Consider the following 21,271-nt stretch of genomic DNA (forward strand, 5'->3'; position numbering starts at 1 on the left):
TAGGAAATGGGAAATTCAGGTTACTAAAGTCAGACAATCTGCTCAAGAAGAAAGAAAGAAAGAAAGAAAGAAAGAAAGAAAGAAAGAAAGAAAGAAAGAAAAAGAAAGCTGGCCCTAGAGTCCTCACGAGAATGGAAAGAGCCAGAGATTTCCATGGGGTTACATAATAGTTTGTGGGGACACCTTTAGCTGAAGGGACTAATATGCAACACTATTTATTGATTTAGTCATTGCCTTCCTTACATCTCAAGGCAATTAAAAGCAGTTAAAAGCAACACAGAAAATAGGACTTCCGGGTTGACGCGATCTGGAAATGGCGGATTCCCTCCGAGCTGCGGAGGGAATCGGCTCTACTGAGGACGGGTCTTTGCCGCGCCGGCGACGCGGGGACCCTTAAAAACCGCAGGCGCGGAAGCCTGCGGACTGAAGACTCGGCGGGTGCCTTAAGCGCCCCCCCTGATCCACGAAGAGCCTTTTTAAAGGCTGCGGAGAGGATACGGGGGTGGCGTGGCACTGAGAGTCGACCGCTACCTCGGTGGAGCGAAGCCGCGAGCCATGACCAGAGAGCGCTGACTTTCTTCCTTGAAAATTTGGACTGAAAGAATTACCCGTGAGTAAGACGGATTGGGACTTTAAAAATTTTACCCTGAATTGGAGACGACCGGGGGGTGTGCTAAAAGGAAGTCCGCACCCCCCCCTGCAGACGATCTAAGCAACGACATAAGAGCTGAGCTGGAGAGCCTACCCTTGGTGGGGTGAGTTAAAAAGGACACTAACTTTCAAGATTTAGTTAAAGGAAATTTTGTGCTGGAGAGTGGAGTTTTGGAGACCCTCTTTATGTTTTGAACAACCCCCCCTCCCGGGCTCGGGAACGTCCTGCCTTTGTGCCTGTGTAAGAGCTGCGGAGTTTGACAGCTGTCAAAGCTGTCAAACGGGCAGTTTAAAGCGGAAAAATCACTATTTAAGATCCCTCTGGATTAAGACGAGTTATAATTGAGCTAAAATTGTTGGAAACAAAGTAACAATAACAAGCTAAAGGACTGTTGGAGAAAAGACTAATAAGTAACCAGATTCCCCCTAGGGGGAATTCTGCGAAACTACAATGGATACAATGGCTGTGGATGGAAAGTTACTAGTGGAAATCGAAAGGATGTTTCAATTGGTGGGAATCTTACAAGAGCAGAGCTTAGCCATGAATAAACAACTTAACATTATGACCTTGGGAACAGGCAACTCTGCTGTTTGTATTGAGGACCTGAATGAGAAAGAATCCACAGCTGAATGGGAAACAATGTCTACAGAGGTGGAAGAGACTAAACAAGAAAAAGAGAAAGTAACCTTGGGAAGCAACAACCAAAAGCTGACATCTGTGGAACACAAGCAAGGAGACTCTGGGAACACATCTACCACAAGTCTGCGAAAGATGCAGAAGAAGAAGGAGGAGGTTCTGGGACAATATGGAATACAGGAACTTAAAATAAAGAAATATGATTGGGGCCTCCGTTTGGACTTTGACTTTGAGGATACAGGCTTTGTGGAAATACTCCAGCAGTTGCTTTCAAATCTCCTTGTGGAAAGAGAATATGTTTTGATGGTGAAAGATCTTTTTCCAGACTCGACGATTGACATAAAGGACTACCAACAAGACCGGCGGAGAGGGACTGAAAGGGACTTGAAAGCCTCGGACGTGAGGAACCCAGGCTGAGAATCTTGACTTTGGATTTTTATTGGGAAGGGACAAAAACCGGGGATGGGAGGGAGGGAGGAGGAGATTCTTAAAAACTCTTAAGACTTTTAGGTTTGGTTAATATGACTTTTAATCAAGACAAAATGAAAAATCGATGGAAGAGAACTTAAGTCCAACTTAGGAAAATCAATTTTTTTATTAGAAAAGAGGTAACAAAATGAATAAGATGGTTAAGAGGAGAAATACCAACTTGCTGATATAATCTTGGGAATTGGGATGCACGAGGGGTGGGTGGGGGGAAGTCAGGGAACAAGGTTATGAGAAGAGGATCTGCTGAATTTATACATGTTTGTGTCTTGTGTTATTTTTGTGTCTGTATTGTCTTTATAAAAGCGGAAAACCCAATAAAAATTTTATTAAAAAAATAAAATAAAAGCAACACAGAAAATAACATCAGATAAATTTGAAAACAGCACCAAGGAGGCACCTATGGCTGAGACCAAATTTGTCCGTCTGAGAAAGCTTGACAGAACAAAAATGTCTTCATTTTTTTCTGGAAAGTGCTGATAATTGGCACCTGAAGTATCTCAACAAAACAGGGGCTGGGGAAGGGGCTAGGCAAGGCTCCCAAATTCACACTTCCCAAAGCAACAATCAAAATAAAACATATCTGTCCTTCAAAATAGGTGCTTCTTCAAATTCTGGAACTGTTCTCCAACCAAAAACTGCACAAAAATGCATATAGTTGTGGAAATGACTGTGTAAAAAAAATAATACCCCTACATTTTATTAAGGGAAATATTGCTTGAAAACATGCAGAATTGCATATTTGAAGACATGGCTTCCAAATTTTCATGCGTTTTAGTTTGGAGTTTTTAAACAATCTGCAGATTGACTTGGAAATGGGGTGAAGTGAACTTAAGGGGGGGGGGACGAAGAAAAAATGAATTGGCCAGATTCACCCATCCTTAACAAGGACAAAGGATACAAATCTATGTGCATATGCAAATCTACAAATCTGTCACTGCCAGGCGCACACAGGATATTGTACAGTTCTGGTCCCTCCATCTAAAAACAGGCAGGCAGGCAGGCAGGCATCAAACTGTGCTTCATGCAAGCTGCGAAGCCAACAAATCCCACAATGTTAGCAAAAGAAGGGGAAGTACATGGTGGACACATTAACGCTGCATGGCCTCAACCTGAACGATGGATGGGCGCAGTATGGCTTAGTTTCAGGAAATGAAGCCCTTCTGAGCAAAGAACCATTAACAGCCACCTTGGAAACAGCATCGTTTAATTTGTATCAGAGCAGCTGATGAAGGCAGAAACTGAAACAGTTTTACTACATAAATTAAAAACACTTTGCTTTGTAAATCACAGTAATGCGCACATACACACACTTTGCAGTTGGGGAGGGAGGTGCAGAAAAAGGCAAGCAATGCCAGGCAACATTCAAAGCCCTTTTAGTATAGCAAAAACAGGACGGGTTATAAAATTATGCATGAGGTGAGGAAACTGGATAGAGAGAAGTTTTTCTCCCTTTCTTGTAATGCTATTTTTACTTAACTTGGAGTCTTTATATAGGCCACTTAATGACATTCTTCTCTGGGCAGCTCAGAACACAAAAGAAGGGTCTCGTTAGTGATTCAGGAGAGATGGAAACTCCTCCTGTCTACAAATTGCTCTCTGGTGCGGGACACATCTCTATACAACTAACAAGAGGGCAATTTTATTTCTTTATGATGTTTCAGTGGTAAATAATTACTGCAGCTTTCCCACAGCCGGAGTGGCACTCTTTGTCTTGGGTTCCTCTTTAGATTCTGCTGCTGGGGAAGGGCCATAGCTCAGTGGTAGAGCCAGGGCCATCTTTAGCAGATGCGGCCCCAAATTACCACAGATAGTGTTGGAGTAGCCATAGCTGTGCACTGCCAGCCATCCGGGGCGGGGCGCAACTCTCCCCCATGCCACTGCAGGAGAGCAATCAATCAATCAGTCAGTAAATCAATCAATCAATCAATCAATCCTTTATTAGGCATAGCAAACCACACATTATAAATCAAACACTGTATACAGATTGTGGAAAATATGAATTCAGCAGAACAATTTGCATAAATAAAACAGTATAACACAACCACATCACCGACCATTCAAGAACGCAGGAGAGCAATCCCTGCAGAGGCTTGGGAGTGAAGTTGCGCCCCTCCCAAGCCTCCGCAGAGGAGAGCGCAGCTTCCCTCCCAAGCCTCCTCAGGAGGAGAGCGATCTCTGCAGAGGCTTGGGAGGGAAGCTGCACACCCACCAGCCTTATGGTTGAAGGGGCGCAGCAGCATGCAGGGATAGGGGAGTCCGCCGGCAAAGCTGCGCAGCTCCCCCACTTGCTGGGGTGCCACTGGGAGGCCTGCGTCCTGGCACGACACACCACTAAGCCCTATGGGAAAGACGGCTCTGGGTAGAGCATCTGCCTTACATGCAGAAGGTGTTGGGTTCAATTTTCGGCATCTCCAGGTGAAGTATAGAAAATATGGAGCAAGATGGACTAGGGATCTGGCACACTATAAGGCAGATTCCTATGTAGCTAATAAAACAGAATTTTAAAACACAGTAATGTGAAAGCACAGTAATGTGATCAGCGGGAGATTTGGGGCTGACGAAAAGAAGCATGGTGTGCCAAAATTAAGCTATGGAACTCAGTGCCACAATATCTGCTGATGTACTAATCACAAGTTGTGTGCATGTTCCTGTTTACTCTGCATCCAGTGTGCTCCCATCACTGGTTTAAGAAGCTGTGTACACATGATCATGCCACAATCCATGTCTATACTGTCATTTCCTATGAAATGCTACATTTGAGGTATTTCCCCCCCTAAAACAGGATTTGATCCAAACTGAGAAAAAGAACGACCTGGCTGTGTTTTAAGCACATAATGTGCATTTTAAGCTAGTAGTAAAAGGCATGATGTCTATAAGCACCAGCAAGCAACTAGTTTCCAGTTTGGCCAAGCAGAGGAGCTCTGAAAAGGCCATAAGAAGGGCAGGAAGGCAACAGCCCTTTTTTCTATTGTAGTTCCCTAGCAATAAGTACTCAGGTAGGCTGCTCCTGAACTTGGAGTTTCCACATAGCCATCATGGCTTGTTCCCCACTGACAACCTTCATGATCCCTCTTTAGAGGCTGTTAAGCTGCACCCCAAAAGCATCTGAGGTTCTGCATTGGAAGTTCCTCTTCCTTGCCCCACCTTGTCCTTCCAAGGCATGCAGAGGTCTCAAGGCTCCACTTGACAGCCCATTGTTCAAGGCTGAGCTGTTTGGCAGAGATACACACCTGGGGAGGCAATGCTGTTTCCTCACATTGTCCCGAGGAAAACAGACAGAGCAAAATTGGAAAAACAGAGTGACTCCCACCAGGAACAAGACTGGAAAAGGGGCAGATTTGTAGAATGGGGATTTGTAACTTTTTCCTTTGGTCTTTCAGCTACGTGACTTGAATGGCTTGGAGTACTTGCCTTTGGAAGCCTCCATATTTTCCCCCCACTGCTCTCTACAACCACAGTAGACCATAATTTAAACAAAACAAGCAAATAAAAAACCCCCAGACATTAGCTCTGAAATTTGAGAAAGAGGATAAAACTTATCAGATACTGATTAGAAGGATCAGAGTCACACAAACCCTAATCCGCTTAATAATATTTGTAGAAATGGACTTTTATTTGCTTTGGCCAAAGGTTTTATCTTTACTTCTAGTTTTTCCCGATCAAATTAGCATCACTCAGCACTCAGGCTCTGTGTTGGCCCTTAATTAACAAGGTGGAGAAAGACCTCTGTAAAAAGATAATAGTTTGGGGAGTGAGAGGGAATAACAAAGGCATGGATTTTTGGTGTGGAAAGACTGAGTTCATTTCAGCTCAGATACTCAAAACAAGGTCCTGGGCTCTTTGAGCATGGGTGTTATATGCTGACAAGGCCTCATTCCTGTCAGCAATCGTGCTGCAGCATTCTGCACTAACTGCAACCTCTGGACGAAGCATTAGGGAAACCCCACACAAAGTGCATTGCAGTAATCCAGTCTTGAAGTAGCCAATGCATGAATTAGAAGAACAGCTTTGCAAAAAAATGTGAGTTTTAAGCAAAATTGTGTACAAAAGTGTTTATATTAGAGTGTCAGACTAGGACCTGGGAGACCAGGGTTCAAATAACCACCCAAGCCATGGAATTGTAGTTCTAGACAGCTGGAGGGCATTAGTTTGGCAAAGACTGCTCTAGATGCTTAGAGATGTAGAAAAAGCTAAGTACTGGGACAAAGGGAGAACAGAGAGAGGGTTGCGCTCAGAAAACACACAAACAAGAAAGAACCCTCTTGCCCTCCAGAATGCAGGCACTTGCATTAACCACTTAGACCCCGCAGTTTTCAAACAGAATCTCTTTTCCATCCCCTCCGATTTCAGGCTAACTCAAATGCTGACATTGCAAGAAACAAGATGCCCTGGGAGAGCTCATCTCACTGAATTATTGAGTGAGATCAAAATTCTGCTGACTGGGGAAATGTTATTTTGCTGCTTCGGTGACGACCTTTAAAGGACCTCTCCTTTGCAAAGGAGGCACATTGGGACGATATTGGGATGGTGCACAGCCAGGGATCAAAGTTCAAGGGGGAACCACAGCACAGACCAATTCCAGTTTTAAAAAACCTGGTTTCTGGAATATTTATAACGACTTCCGCGGAGTTGGGAAAGGTTCAGAAAAGGGCAACCCAAATGATCAAGAGGGTGGAAGAACTCCCCCATGAGGAAAACTTGCAGCGTTTAGAACTTTTTAGATTAAAGAAAAGTCAAGCAAGAGGTGACATGATAGAAGTTTATAAAATTATGCACAGCAGGGAGAAAGTGGACAGAGAAAAGTTTTTCTCCCTCTCTCATAACACCAGAATTTAAGGATGTCCAATGAAGCTGAATGTTGGAGGATTCAGCAAAGATTTTAAAAAGTACTTCTACATGAGGCTATGAAGCTCGCTCCCCCTGGAGGCAGTGATGGACACCAACTTGGATGGCCTCAAAAGAAGATTGGACAAATTCATGGAGGAAGCAGGGGAGAGTTATCTTGTGCTCAGGGTCCTGGTTGTGGATTTCCCACAGGCTTCTGGGAGGCCACTGTGAGAAGAGATGGACCAATGGCCTGATCCAACAGGGCTCTTCTGATGTTCTTAACTTAGGTCCATGTATGACATTTGCAGCACACTTTCCCCCTGAGGAACTCAAGGCAACATATATGGTTCTCTTAGCTATTTTCATCCTCACCAGCTTGCAGGAGAGGTTAGATGCAGACAGAATGGCTCCCTATTTCCAATACTCAGGATATGGGTACCATTGCTTAGGGAACCGAGGGCTGCCATACGTCCGGACATCGCCGGGATTCGTCTCTTGAAAATGGCGTCCAGGAGGAATATTTGAAAAGCTGGTTAAAATGTCCTGGAACATCCAGGCATATGGCAGCCCATTTCCTAAAGCATAGGTTAAAAAAAAACAACCTTCTGATCTTTTAAAAAAAAAAAATCTCCACAACTTATTCAGCAGGCTTTGCAGAACCATAAGGTTTGCAGACGTTCACAAGATCTTGGGGAGAAAGGCACTGAAAAACAGCCTAATGAGGTTCTGGCATGCTCAGTGGCTGTGGAATGCGGGCTGATTGTTGTCAGGGGGAAGGATAGAAAACAAGCTTGGGGAGATGAAATGGAGTATTCAGGAGGAAGGCATCACTGACTGAGTGGAACAGTGAACTCCAGCACCCTATACAACATCTATTTGTTTAAATATTTGTTTAAAAACAACTTCTGTATTTCAGATGCTAAACTATCACAGAGCCACCTGGGGCTTTGCAATAAGGGTTCTAGAAAGATACTGTCAGTTATTAGGAAACTGCTGCCATTTCCATTTGTGTCCCCCACTTTTGCACTATTACAGAAGATATTGACTGAGAAATTATCTGTTTTTCAAAGGTGCAAAGTTTCTGTTCTCATTTTAATTACAATTCTTCTCCTCTGTTTCTACTCATATGTGTCATGACTGTTATAAATATTTTTTAAAAAATAAAAAAATATTGACTCCCCACCCCAAAGAGTTAATTGTCTAAAGGCTGTTATGATCTCTCTTACAGGAGGAAGCCACTGGTGCTATCTGTCACAGCGGTGTCAAAACCAACACTGTCTAGGTACGGTAATTCATAGCAGATTTTAAAAGAAAACACAAACCTCTCAATTGTCTTGTAAGTTTGCTTAAGTTAGTGTTGGGTTGGGGTCAGGGTGGTGAGCCCATTCTTGGCAGCAGGCCAAGATTGCTCATCCATGTACCAAAAAGAAGACAGAGATCTATATTGCAAGTAGAGTGGCTGGAAGTAGGAACCAAAGGGTAACAGGGGTGATTGCATGGAGGGAAGCAGTTCTGGGGAACACTTAGAGCGGCCACCACTTTGATACCATTGTAAGAGATGCACGTTCACATAAAACTCTTTTGCTCTATACTCTAATTTCCCATGTACATCATTGATAAAGTCTGTAGTAGCATGGCTATCCAGCCCCTCTGCTACATAAATGGGTCTCCAAACAACAAACTACAGTTCCCAGGATTCTTGGTTGGAAGCCATGGCTGTTTATAAAGTGGTATGGTACTGCTTTAAATGTCTAGTGCAGATGGGACCACAGACAAGTCAGCAAAACAATTGTGCTAAGGCCTTTTGAAGCAGCCAGGTTTTTAACCAGCCACCTTAGACAATACAGTGATGACATGTACTAGCCTTCCCAAGCTGGTTATTCTAGACATCATTGGACTAAGACTCCTATCAGCCCTGGCCAGCATGGCTGATGGTCAGGATGACTGTAACTGTAGTCCAACTATTCTGGAGAGCACAAGGCTGGCATCTGCATTCCTAAGGCTGGCTAATATTTCAAAAAGCCTGGTTTGCAGAGAGCCTGGTTCATTCAGTGGCACAACTTTCTCCAACTCCCCCCCCCCCTGAAACAATCTTCCCCTCCTGCCCGCGACACCTTCGACAGAACCCCGCCACTGGGTACACGAATTCGAGGAGTGTGGAAAAAGTCAACAGTCTCCTATCAACATCCTCACCAACGATGTGAAATACGACTGGGACCTCAAGCCATTCAAGTTTGAAAAATACAACGCCAAGCCAGAAAAACCCTGGACAGTAGTAAATAATGGCCATACAGGTGAGAGGCGAAAATGTTATAAGATGTAACCTATTGTATTGCAAGAGTAACCGGTGTGGTGTCGTTAAAGTGTTCCCGTGGGACTGCACCTCCCATCAGTTAAAGACAGGATCAGGACCGACCTACCTATGCGGCCAGGTGAGGCAACTGCCTCAGGTGGCAGGATCCACAGGGGCAACAGATTGGGATGCAGATCATTCTTCCCCATCGCCCTTGTGCTCAATGTAGATCTTCACTCACCCCTTCTTCATTGGAGGGGAGGGGAGCACCATTCTGAAGTTTACTTCAGGTGCAAAGATGTCTTGGGCCGGCCCTGGCCAATATGGCCAATGACCAGGGAAGATGGGAACATCTGGAGGGCCACAGGTTGACCACTTCTCTTTTAGGAGATGCAGGTGGCCATGGCAGCCATCCTCTCTCAGGAGCCATTCCCTCCTATGGAGGAATGGGGGTACCTGCCAATTTTGGCTTCTCTCCGTTTCAAGCTTAAGTTTGGTTCTCCACATATCCCCATCAGTTGGAGGTTGTTGTTGTTTTTTTAAAAAGTCCCCCTGGAATTTCATCAACATTTTAATGTGACTTTCTCCTGATATGCACATATTCCTCCTAATACATCCGAACACTCTTTCAGAAAGTGCAGATATGGTAAGTTCATCCCACCCTATTCCTGTGACTGTGATTTCTTTTAAATGTTTTCATTCTGGATTTTAAATTGATGTAACCTGCCCTGAGACCCACTGCTGCTGGTTGTAGTAGTAGTAGTAGTAATAATAGCAGCAAATAACAAGATTTATTAATTGTAACAAGAATATTACAATAAACTGCACTGAATTTATCCCCCATCACTACTCTTATATGAAAGAGAAGAGTTGTTGCCACTGGCACTTTTTAGGAGTCTCTGTATTAAAAAGAACTTCACACTTTCTAAAAACATTGTGCGAACTGAAATACAGGTGTCCTTTCAAATTCACGCGTATCCAGTCTGTAGAGCATGAGACTCATCCAAATTTTATGATGCAGTTCTTCAACCAATGTTGACATAAACACATTTATTTAATGTGCAAAGTGAATATCTTCATGAAAAAAACATACAAACATGCATTATATTAGGGAAAGTTAGGAGGGAAAACTATGTATGCCAGTGAAAACTGCAAGCACTAAAATGTTGATTAATTTTTGTGAGGATTTTGTTTAAAACCCCAAATTGCTGCAGAAATTGGGACAACTGAATTTAATATTAGAAAAATGAGCTGCAAGATTGACTGTTGCAATATTTTGGAAAGACCCCATCGCTAATGCGTTTGAAACTTGAAACTACTAACAGCTATGGTTCGTCGCTTTGGTGGAAAGACTTCACGAAGGAAGGCATGTAGTAATATTACCAAAACTGATAGCTTTGATGTGGTATAGCATTGTAAAGTATGCTTCAGCGAAGTAACATAGTTACCAACTACTTGCTCCACACGGGTCACTCTGGAAAGACACTCTGGGTTAACAAAAATTTTATATAATTGATATATTCACATTGAAAACAAAGAAGTCATGACTGAGTGGGATGTGAGTGTCATTTGTTCATTGTCACCGGTGTATTTGTTTTATATGAAACCAATAAAAGACACTTTTTTTAAAAAAAGAAAATATTAGAAAACAGAGAAAATATGAGAAGCAGAGACCTCTGGTGTGTGGCATCTGGGCATGGCTTCACTAAAATGGCCTGGTGGGGGCAAAGGAGGTCTGTGGGGTGGAGGTTCCCCCGTAACCCGGTTTATAATGATAACATGTTTTTGAAATAATGAATGACCTGAAAGGGCACTTCTTTTTCGCTTCCCTCAGTCCAAGTGAACCTTGATGGGACAGCAAAGATCGAGTCAGGTGGCCTCCAGGGGAAATACAAGGCCGTGCAGTTCCACTTCCACTGGGGAGACAGCGAGGGGAAGAAAAGCAGGGTGAGCCCTGGATCGGAGCACAGCATTGACGGGAAGAGATATGCCATGGAGGTAAAAACAAAAAAGGCGTGCAGGGATTCACAACATGTCCAGTAAACACTTGGCCCAGGGCCCCAATTCCACAGCTCCGCAGACACCCACAAAGAAAGCCTTCTCCACTCGCTTCCAATGTAGGGATTGTTCTGGACAAATGTGCCAAGTGTGCACTTGAGGCAACTTGCATGGAGCATTCACACATACAACAACAATTTTTAGCATCCTTGCTATGCATTGGAGAAGCTTAAATACTGAATTTGAAAACTGAATTAATGTTGCACTGGTATGAGAACTGGGCAAACTTGCAAACTTATATAAGAATGGAATGGGAACAGACCAACCAACCAACAAACAAACCCAGAATGTTTTTATTAGTCATTGATCTCCTTGTTTAAAGTTTTGTAATCTTAGGGTGATATCTAAGTATGGCTAATGTCGGATTAGACCAGATGAAATTAACAGTCATGTCAAACACAGGTCCATGAATTTCAGTGTATCTACTCTTAAGATGCATGCAACCTTCTTCTTCTTCCTATTATTATTATTATTATTATTAGTAGTAGTAGTATCTCACCTTTTCTCCAAGGAGCTCAAGGCGGTGTAAACACTTTGCCCCTTCCCTGTTTTATCCTCACGACAACCCTGTGAGGTATGTCAGGCTAAGAGAGAGTGACTGTACCAAGGTGACAATCCAATGGGCTTCGTGGCTGCATGGGGATTTGAATTCTGGTCTCCCAGGTCCTTGTCTGACACCCTACCTGCATTGCTTATCAATGGGTCTACTCAGAGTCTCTTGCTTCCAGATCTGAAAGTTTGTTTCAGATAATATACAAGTAGCCTCACTTATATTGTATATGGTTTATGTGCAAAATATATGTACCGATATATTTTCCTTTGTGTAAGGTTTTATCCTTATCAATGTTCATTCTTAGTTTTCTTGTTTCTTCTTTAAAAGTTCAACATTTGTAAGCACAGTACTGTAGAAAAAGGTCTCAGTCTCTCTCCACCTGCCTCCCCCCATAGCTTCATATCGTCCACATCAAGGAAAACTTTCAAACTATACAGGAAGCGCTCTCCAAAAACGGCGTAGCAGTGCTGGGCTTCTTTATAAAGGTATGGAAGGGATTTGGGTTCACTTTAAAACTGGCAAAGCAACTAGAATTGGCTTGGGCTGTAAGAATCATGGGGGCCATTTCACACTTTCTGGTATGTTTGCAAGATAAATTTCTACTATCCATGGGGAAAATGCTGACATGTGGCTCTTGGGAGATTGCCCAGAAGGGAAAGTGGTCATTGGGCTGAAAAACGGTCCCCCCTCCCTGCAATCCATGCTCTAGAAAATAGTACAGAGTTAAAAGGGGGCATTAAAATTGTACCTTTTTAAAAAAAAATGTCTTATTTCAGGATGGCAACGAAAATGAGTTCTACGAACCTTTCATTTCAAAGTTAAAAGACATTCCTTTCAACGGTAAGACTTAATGGAAACTTTCTCTTTAAAACAGCAGCAGAAACACTCAAATCTTTGATCCATAAACAAGGTCAGAAAACTTCGTGTTTACTCTGTACTTGACCTTAGTCTGGCTTTTAGCACCTGAGGGATATGTTTTCTAGGACCCACCTTATTTTTGTGATTGTAAGTTGTTATAAAATGTTTTTAACATTGTTTTCATTGTTGCAAGCTGCCCCAGGACTTTACAGTGAAGGCAGGGTAATAAAATAAAATATAATAATAATAGCATCGCAGGGAGATGTAAATACATAAGGACACTTCCCTCCACAAGTTCTGATCATTGATCCATTGAGCCCAGTGCTATTTACTCTATAGAAGACTTGCCGCTCACTGGCCTTGATTCAAACCAAAAATGCTTTTGCCTGGCTGGAGTGTGTTCTTTGAACTCTAATGATGTCGGGGTTTTGTTTTGTTTGTCTGGATGGAGAATGCAGAAGGCTGCAAAAGGGTATGCAGAAAGTAGCCTATTGTGCACATAATAAAATTGTACTTTAATTGCCCTACCCATTTTGCACTGCATGCTCTGGCAGAAAGTTTCCCAGAAGGAAATGAAAAAAAGTTCCTCGATCCATGGTCTGCAGACGATACTGAGTGAACTAGATAGACCAATGGCAGCTTCCTGGGTCCGCCAGAATCTCAGGCAAAGGTCATTCCTATCATGTTCACCTCGGTTATCTTTTTTTAAAAACTGGAGATAGCAGCGATTGAACCTGGGACCTGTTGCATGCAAAGCAGGTGTTTTACCACTGAGCTAGTCTCTCTCCAGCTTCATCATGGCCTTAAGCACCTTCTCATGTGCATGGCTCATTATGGATGGATGGTTCTGTCCATTTCAGTTATTCTCAGTGTTTCATTTTGCCAATCTTAAATACGGTTCTCCCCATTTTCTATAGCAAGATGCAGATATACAGGATACATGCGAAGTTCGGCTAAGAAATACATTTTTGTATGCGGTTTTGGCTAACGTACACCTTTTCGCAAGCATTTTATCTTAATGCAGAGCACTTTTGTATGCTATCTTAACTAGTGTACTCATTTTTATGTACTTTTCTATGTATTTTTGTTGAGTCAGAGAACTGCGTCACAAAATTTGGATTAGTGCAAATTCCGAAGGATGCCTGTGTTTCAGTTCTTGTATTGCTTCAGAATAGCGCAAATGTGATCGCTTCAGCTTAAAATGCGAAATGAATCAAATTTCTCCCCCATCCGTTACTGCTCATGCATCTCAACAGATCCTCAGAAATACCACTCCTAACAAGGAAAAGATACAGTAATCATCTGAATTCCAGTTGCTGGGGGACAGAGCAGACAGTGGGGGCTAGGGCCCTTGAGTCCACCTTGTGGGTTTCCTAAGAGGCATGTGGTTTGCCACCCACAGGGCTTATCTTACAGGGCTTTTCTTATAAAAAAATTCCTTCCAGTAGCACCTTAAAGACCAACTACGTTAGTTCTTGGTATGAGCTTTCGTGTGCATGCACACTTCTTCAGATACACTGAAACAGAAGTTGCCAGATCCTTCTATATAGTGAGAAGGTGGGGAGGGGTATTACTCAGAAGGGTGGTGGGAATGGGAGATTGGCAGATTGGCTTTTCTTATAGTCTTCTTAAACTGCTCTTGAAAGACATCAGCATCAATAAACTTACAGAACTGAAGGCAATTGCCAGAGTGACAATCAGAAAGATGTGCCTTGCACGAAACAATAACTCCTCTCTGATCTCTCTAGGCAACGAAACTGAAATGGGGGCTTTGTGCCTGGAAGCCCTCATCCCTAAAAAGTCAGCCCTCGACAGCTTTTATCGGTACACCGGCTCGCTGACCACACCTGGATGCAATGAGGGAGTCACCTGGACTTTGTTTGAGACACCTATTGAACTTAGTCTCCAGCAGGTGAGACAAAGCACAAGAGATGGGGCTTTTCAAAAGGCATATTCAACCCTAACATGCTTAAGCCTCATCATTCAGTTCACTTAAACAGTTCTTCAGAATGATTGTTTAATTATTTGGGGGCAATTTAACAGAGCCATTATGCTAGTAGGTAACAGCTGTGCATGATGCACTTCAATGCAGTTTAGTGCTGTCCACTTAATTCTAATGCCCTCTCTTGGGCTCTCTCTTTCAGAATTTTGGCTATAGAAATGAATAGTCCTGCAAGGTGGCACTGGGTTTCATCCCAGGGCGAGTACTTCTTTTTATTCAGGAAAAGTTGAGAAAGTTGAGGAAGGCTTTTGCTATGAATGCTGGGATCAATGCAGGCTGGATTAGGAGTAGGATGGCACCCCCACACCCCATCCTTTATCCCCATTTACCAGCCAAAATGAGACAGGCACATGGCATGATGATGTTTAGGCACCTACTAAATATGTTGTTGTTTCAGAAGCTTTCCCCAGAGGTGTAACCCAGACATTTATAGAAGATCAGTTTTGAAGTTGATGGAGTGTTTTCATTGGTTTTAGAGTTTATTTGAATGGTTTTATTGCTTTAGTTCATTGAACTCATTCTTCTTTTCTTAGAATTTGTGTTCCTGCTTTTACTCTGGTACACCATTTCATTGGCTTTATAACATGAAACAGCCATTATTATTATTATTATTATTATTATTATTATTATTATTATTATTATTGCAAACATAACTATATCTATTCAGAAGGCAATCCTATTGAATTCAGTGGTGCTTTCTCCTGGGTAAGTGGGGTTAGGATTGTAATGCTAGTTCCATTGTTTCGTTTTTCATTTTTCTAATAATATTTCATTTTTCTGGTTACTCCACAGATCCAAGAATTCTGGATGAAGCTCTATTTTGATACAGACAAAGAGTGGCCAATGGTGGATAACTTTCGACCCACTCAGCCTGTTGGTGAACGAATTGTCTACAAGTCAGACTCAAATGCACTTCTCGCTCCAGGAAAAATATTGCTGCTAATACCAACAGCAACATACTTCGCTCTCACTCTCATCCAGTGAAGGGTTGGGCAGATTTTAAATGGGTTCTTAATTGCAAAGCCCCCAATCTTAAAACACGCTTGGTTCATGTGCAGCTGATCCTCACCCACCAATGGGGGATTCTGCTGATCAGAAGAACCTGCCACCTCACTGGCTTCCATCAAGCAGGAGCAATAGCCACCTATCATAAGGCTAAAAACAAATTTGAGACCACTTATTTGAACTGATTGAAAGATTCCTGATTAATCCAACTGATTATGTGACTAACCACGGCAGGCATGTTGGAGACTGATTTGTAAAGCGCCTAACTAATCTGGATTATTGCCTTGCAACAGTAGCTAGCATACAAGAATTGGCATTTTACTGAATCTTTAACTATCATATGCAACAGTCACTTTGTGATATGAAAATTTCTGATGACCTTTGGTTAACACAAAGAAACTAAGCTTGACCTTGCATCAATGCAATGGGACATGTATGAATGTCTCATTAAACCATAGTTTAGTGGTACAAGAAAGAGTAGCAGCAAGAAGGAGTTTGGAAGTTTCTGCTTCTGTTATCCAGACCAGTAGTTACCTTAACTCTTGTTTGTTTGAAACCATAAGTTTGAAACTATAGGTTATGAAGCTGGCATGTTTAACATTAACATAGTTAACGTTAACATCTTAAACTGTGGTAAATAAAAACCAGAAGCAAAAACTTCTAACCTGTACCCCATGACCATGAGGGAGGAAAAAAGGGGAGTGTAGAAGCATGATGCAGTTCATTCTTGTCATGAAAATGATAGTTTAGCCCAGCCCCCAACCTTTGGTCACCATGTTGTTGGACCAAAACTCCCATCATCCCTCAACCGTTAGATAGTTCTGGCTGGGGCTGATGGGAACTGGAGTCCAACGGCATCTGGAGACTCAAGGGTGGGGGAAGGAGGGTTTAGCATAAGATCTGAATGTGACCATCAGCAATCACCACTGACCCTTTGCAGGGCTTTGTATACCAGGAACACCAAGTCATGCTTTGGCTTTGAGGTAAAGGGTGGTGCTGCAACACACCTCTTTTGTAGTCACTATCTTCTTAAATGCCAAGGCACTGGAGCTTCACCACAGCTTTACAAGCAGACAAATGGTTTTCTTACTTGTACCTTACCCACTTAGTTGTCAAAAGCTTTAATAAGGCCGAGAAAAGTGTATGAGATAGAGCTAAATGATAATATGGAAATATTTATATATTCAAAGTCAGCACAAAGTACTGTGGGTTGTAGCCAACTAAGCGCTACTTGGAGTAGACATACTGAATATGATGGACTTAAGTTAATTGTGTGCATTAATTTCAGTGGGTTTCCTCTGAGTATGTATATAGCCCTATATATGTGTTCTTATATTATTTAAGGAGATTTTGTTCGGGTTGAGGAATAAAACAAATAAAAGTCTGACACTGAACAAGGCTGCCTGATTTCCTCCCTTTACATTCCTGTTCACCCATAGGTGTCCCGTGGAGCTTTTCCTGCCATAACATAGTGGCTGTTCTTTCAGGAGAGCCAGCGGTGAGACTTGGAAGTCCCACCTTCCTTTCCTATGGCCTGTGGAATGACTGCTGTGGGCAACAACATAGGGGGACAGGTGAATGTGTGGTGACAGCAAGAAGGAAAAGTAGCATTGTGGGGTTCCAGGTTGGTTGTGGGTCTCCAGCAAAGCCAATCTTTGACACCTGCCTCATGCCACCTCCAGACTCATCAAATGAAAATCCATTGTGTACACTGACCAATGGCCTCCGCAATCCATCCTTAAAGGCTACTCCCTGTATCCTAAGATCATGGATGGGGAACCTCAGGCCCGGCCCCTCTATCTGGCCCTGGGGACTCTCTTCAGCCACACCTTCTGTTGCCAAGCCATACCAAGGCTCACTGGCCTTGCTCCACATCCTCCTTGAGTGCTTTAGCCTGCCTGAACTCTCTGATCATGCCTGTCACTTGTCTGGACGGAGGGTATGTGAGTGTAGCCTGCTTTACAAAGGCAACATTAACATTCATGGCTCTACTCACTTTTGCCTCTGGCCTTGCCCATCACTGGAAGGTTGCCCAGATGGGGATGCAGCTTTTGGCCTAAAAAAGGTTCCCCATCTCTCTGGGGCAGCAGGGAGTGAGAAGAATTCCAGATTGCCTTCAGCTGAACAACCAACCCGAACAAAACCGCGCAGAAGAGGCTGGGTGTTCAAGAAGCTGTTTGTTCCATTCCAGCTGCCATTTCTTATTGCTCTAATTATAGGATTCTTCACCACAGCTACGTGGTAAATCAAAGCTACAGCGATGGGTGTTGAACTGTCATCAATGTCTCCTTCCCCCTTTACACATGCACACACAAGAAACAATTCAAGCGAGAGCTTTTGTTTTCCTCTGCTTTTGCAAAGCAGTTATGACAGAATAATTTGCTGCTATGTAATGCATTTTGGAGGCCGACTCCAGGGAGGTGCACTAACGAATATAGCTATTTGTCATCTGGAGTGCCTCCATTTCTCCCATTAAATTAGCAACCCAAGCCATGCACACGGAAAAGGGGAGGTTGTACTATTTCATGGAGACTCTTGTCAAGCCAAGGAGCCACAATGGAAGGAGGCAACCTGCTTAACACAATACAATTTCAGAAATTTCCTTCTTCGGTCATACTAAAGGCCTGCTTCCCTGAGTAGCTAACCAGACACCTCTTAGGGGTAGAATTTTGTGCCCAAATGTGTCCAGCTTATCTAGTAATTCTTAGCACCTTAAAGCAGGCACCATCAATGTGGCACCCATGGGTGCTGGCATGCCACCCAGTACCTAGTACCTGTGAAATGTCAGTAAATATAATTTCAAAGATTCACAAAGTGCAAGAGTCTTTGCTCTTTCTGCTCACATATGGGGAAGGAAATTGTTATAGCAAGGAATGAGAGTGAGGTCCAGCAATTGCCCTCCCTTTAATGCCCCAGCATAAGGCCTAGCAGGCCAGGACTAACATTGCTTCATTATTATCCTCTTGCAAACTGTCCTTGCAGGAATTAATATAACCACCACTGAAAAGGCCCTGTCACAGGACAGTGCCAAGTGGGCAGCTCTCATTGGCAGCCCCACCAATAAGGAGATAATAATATAACTGCATTTACTTGCTTTGTTCTTTATTTGCTTCACTCTATGAATAAAACCTGATAAAGAATAACTTTATTGACTATCTGAATCTATAAAAGAACCATTGGCTTTGGCAGAGCAAATCATTTGTCAAAACATTCAGTTCCTGTTTGCCCTGGCTCGGCCTGTCCTACAATGAGCACATCCCTTGAAACATGCCTACATTTCATTGGATGCCCTCCCTCCCATTCTGGACAAAGAAGAGGGGCAAACAGTGTCTCTTGGTGAGCAAACTGGAGCAAACCAAGAGTCGCAGCCAGCATAGTCAAGGCAGGGTCAAAGATGATGGGTGCTTTTGGCTGATGCCTCTGGCATAAATGGTGTCATATACGCTCATAGGAAGGGGTGAAAAGCAATGCAAGGAGTTGAAAGGCTATGTCTTCTCCATCACATCCCAGATTCTGCAATTGCACTTGGCTATGCTGGCTGGGGCTGATGGAGGTGTGGTTCTACAACATCTGGTGGGCGACATCCTCATACCTGTTGTAAGAGATGGTCTTAGGAACATAGGAAGTTGCCTTTACACAAATCAGGCCACTGGTCCCATCCAACTCAGTACTGTTAACACTGACTGGCAGAAGTTCTTCAGGCCCACAGGCAGTGCTGGATTTGGGCATGGACCACATAAGCTAAAGTTTAGGGCCTCAGGTGCCTCTAAACACAATTTTTCAAGTTTTGCATAAATTGTGGGGGGGACGTTTCAAAGGGAAACAGACCCTAAAATAGACATTATCATTCTGCTGTGACAAAATGATACTTAATAACTACACAATTATTTGTCGGATTGCATTTATGAATCTGTGCAGAAATAACCATAATTTAGATCAAATTTTCATTAGGTCAGGTGTCCATAAGCTGTCAAACAATATATGCTTGAAACCTTTCCTATAAGGAAAGTTTGCCAAGTTTGGGACTCCTTAGTTTAGTGAAAAGAGCGTAAGAGCTGGCATGACAGAAGTTTATAAAATTAGGCACAGCATGCAGAGAGTGGATAAATAATAAAATTGTTGTTGTTGTTGTTGTTGTTGACATCCACTGAAGCTGAGTGTTGGGCATTAGGAAGTCCTTCTTCACACAGCACATAGTTAAACTATGGAACTCACTGCCACGGGAGGCAGTGATGCCAACCAACTTGGATGGCTTTAAAAGAGGACTGGACAAATTCATGGAAGATAATAGCAGTTGCTAGAAAGCACAGCAAGGTGGGGAGCACTCTTGAGTTGAGATCCAGCTTGCAGGTTTCCCTTGGGCATCTCATTGACCACTGTGAGAACAGGATGCTGGACTAGATGGGCCATTGGCCTGATTCAGCAGGACCCTTCTTATATTCTTAAGCAGCCCTGGTGGCAGGTGAGGTCCAGCATTTACAAATTTATTTGGTTATTCAACAGGGCCTCTTAAACTTAACAAAGCTTTCAGGCCTCACTCAGCATGTCTAAATGTCTTATGACTGCAAGTTATTTTTTACAAAAACACAATTTTAAGTCACTGAGACATTTTATACAGAAGGCAACAAATAAATGCTAATGCTAATCATCATCATCATTTTAAAAACCTGGCCCAGTCTGCAAAGTGGAGATTTCCTAGCTCAGTGGCAGAGCATTTGCCTTGCAAGAAGAAGGTCCTTGGTTCAATCCCTGGACTGGGAGGGACCCTTGCCTGAAGCCCTGGAGAGCTGCTGCCAGTCAGTGTGGACATTACTAATCTAGATGAACCAATGGTCTGGCTAGGTATACGGCAGTTTCCTCTGTTTCCACCAATGTGATAAATAAATAAATAATGCAGATTTCTTTTTCTACTGCCCTATTTATGAGCCAATAAGATCTAAGCTCCTCCTCTTGATCCCGTCCACCATTACGTCTAAGGAAGACTGTTTGAAATCGCTTCTGGTGGACGCAAATCCCCAAATTTCACGTGGGGTGGCAATCGTCATAGTGCAGGCTCTGAAACTCAGGGCTACTCTGACAGGGTAGAGTGTCCTAGACCTGGACCTGTTTTAATTCTTTTTATTACTTTTTTTTTTAACTCAATGTGCCGAGCTTATTTTGGGGCCATTTTATGCTTTATATATATCCTCATATTAGATTTTTGGCGCTGGCAACTAAATCTTTGCATTATTGTCTTAGGGTAATTTAAATGTTATTACGCCAGCAATATTGCCTTGAATTTTGCTTGGTTGCTTATCTCTAGCATTTTTGTATTGTCTTATTTTGCTATGGCTGTATGCTAATGCAATAAAGGTTTGAGTGCGAGTGCAGATTAAGTACAGTGTAAAATAGGCCCAATAATCAGTATTTGAATCTACCCATTGTGAAGGTTGTGGGGGGGGGGGAGAGAGAATTCTTGACCTTTGAATGGGCATATAAACCAACAAGGGGCAATGCAGCAGAGGAGGCCTGGTGAACGCCTAGGCAAATAATGAACGGCTGTTGTTGATGTTGGACTTGTGCCTTTCTCCCAAGTAGGCGACAGACACACGTGGAGCCATTCTACAGAAAAGTATGTTTAGACTTCAACCAACAGACCGGGGAGCCCAGCTTTAAGGGTTCAGGGCTGGTCGTTTATTTTATCAGAAATAAACTTCCTCTCCTTGTCCATTGAAATGGCGCCAATTTGGGCCTTCCCAGTTTAGGTTGGCGTGCGTGTGTCAGCCCTTGCTTCCTGTAGGTGTTTCCCCAGAGGACTTCCACATTAATATACAAACATAACAGAAAAGGAAGACAAATTTACATATTTATATTCACAGGGAAGGCAATTTTTCAAGATGGGCAGGTGTGAATAAACTC

General features: G+C 43.0%; 1 protein-coding gene across 1 annotated transcript in view; it reads left to right on the forward strand.

Moving 5' to 3' along the window:
* Positions 1–16,770, forward strand: part of CA4 (carbonic anhydrase 4) — a 41,059-nt gene extending 24,289 nt beyond the window's left edge. Inside the window, exons 2-8 of the mRNA XM_081173164.1 lie at positions 7,833–7,886; positions 8,728–8,898; positions 10,732–10,895; positions 11,904–11,993; positions 12,285–12,348; positions 14,115–14,278; positions 15,161–16,770. Of these exons, the coding sequence (XP_081029290.1) occupies positions 7,833–7,886; positions 8,728–8,898; positions 10,732–10,895; positions 11,904–11,993; positions 12,285–12,348; positions 14,115–14,278; positions 15,161–15,352 (899 nt within the window). The 3' untranslated portion in view covers positions 15,353–16,770. The remainder of the gene's footprint in view (positions 1–7,832; positions 7,887–8,727; positions 8,899–10,731; positions 10,896–11,903; positions 11,994–12,284; positions 12,349–14,114; positions 14,279–15,160) is intronic.
* The last annotated feature ends 4,501 nt before the right edge of the window (positions 16,771–21,271 follow it).

This window comes from Podarcis bocagei, assembly GCF_964188305.1.
Source record: "Podarcis bocagei genome assembly, chromosome: 15".
Taxonomy (NCBI): Eukaryota; Metazoa; Chordata; class Lepidosauria; order Squamata; family Lacertidae; genus Podarcis; species Podarcis bocagei.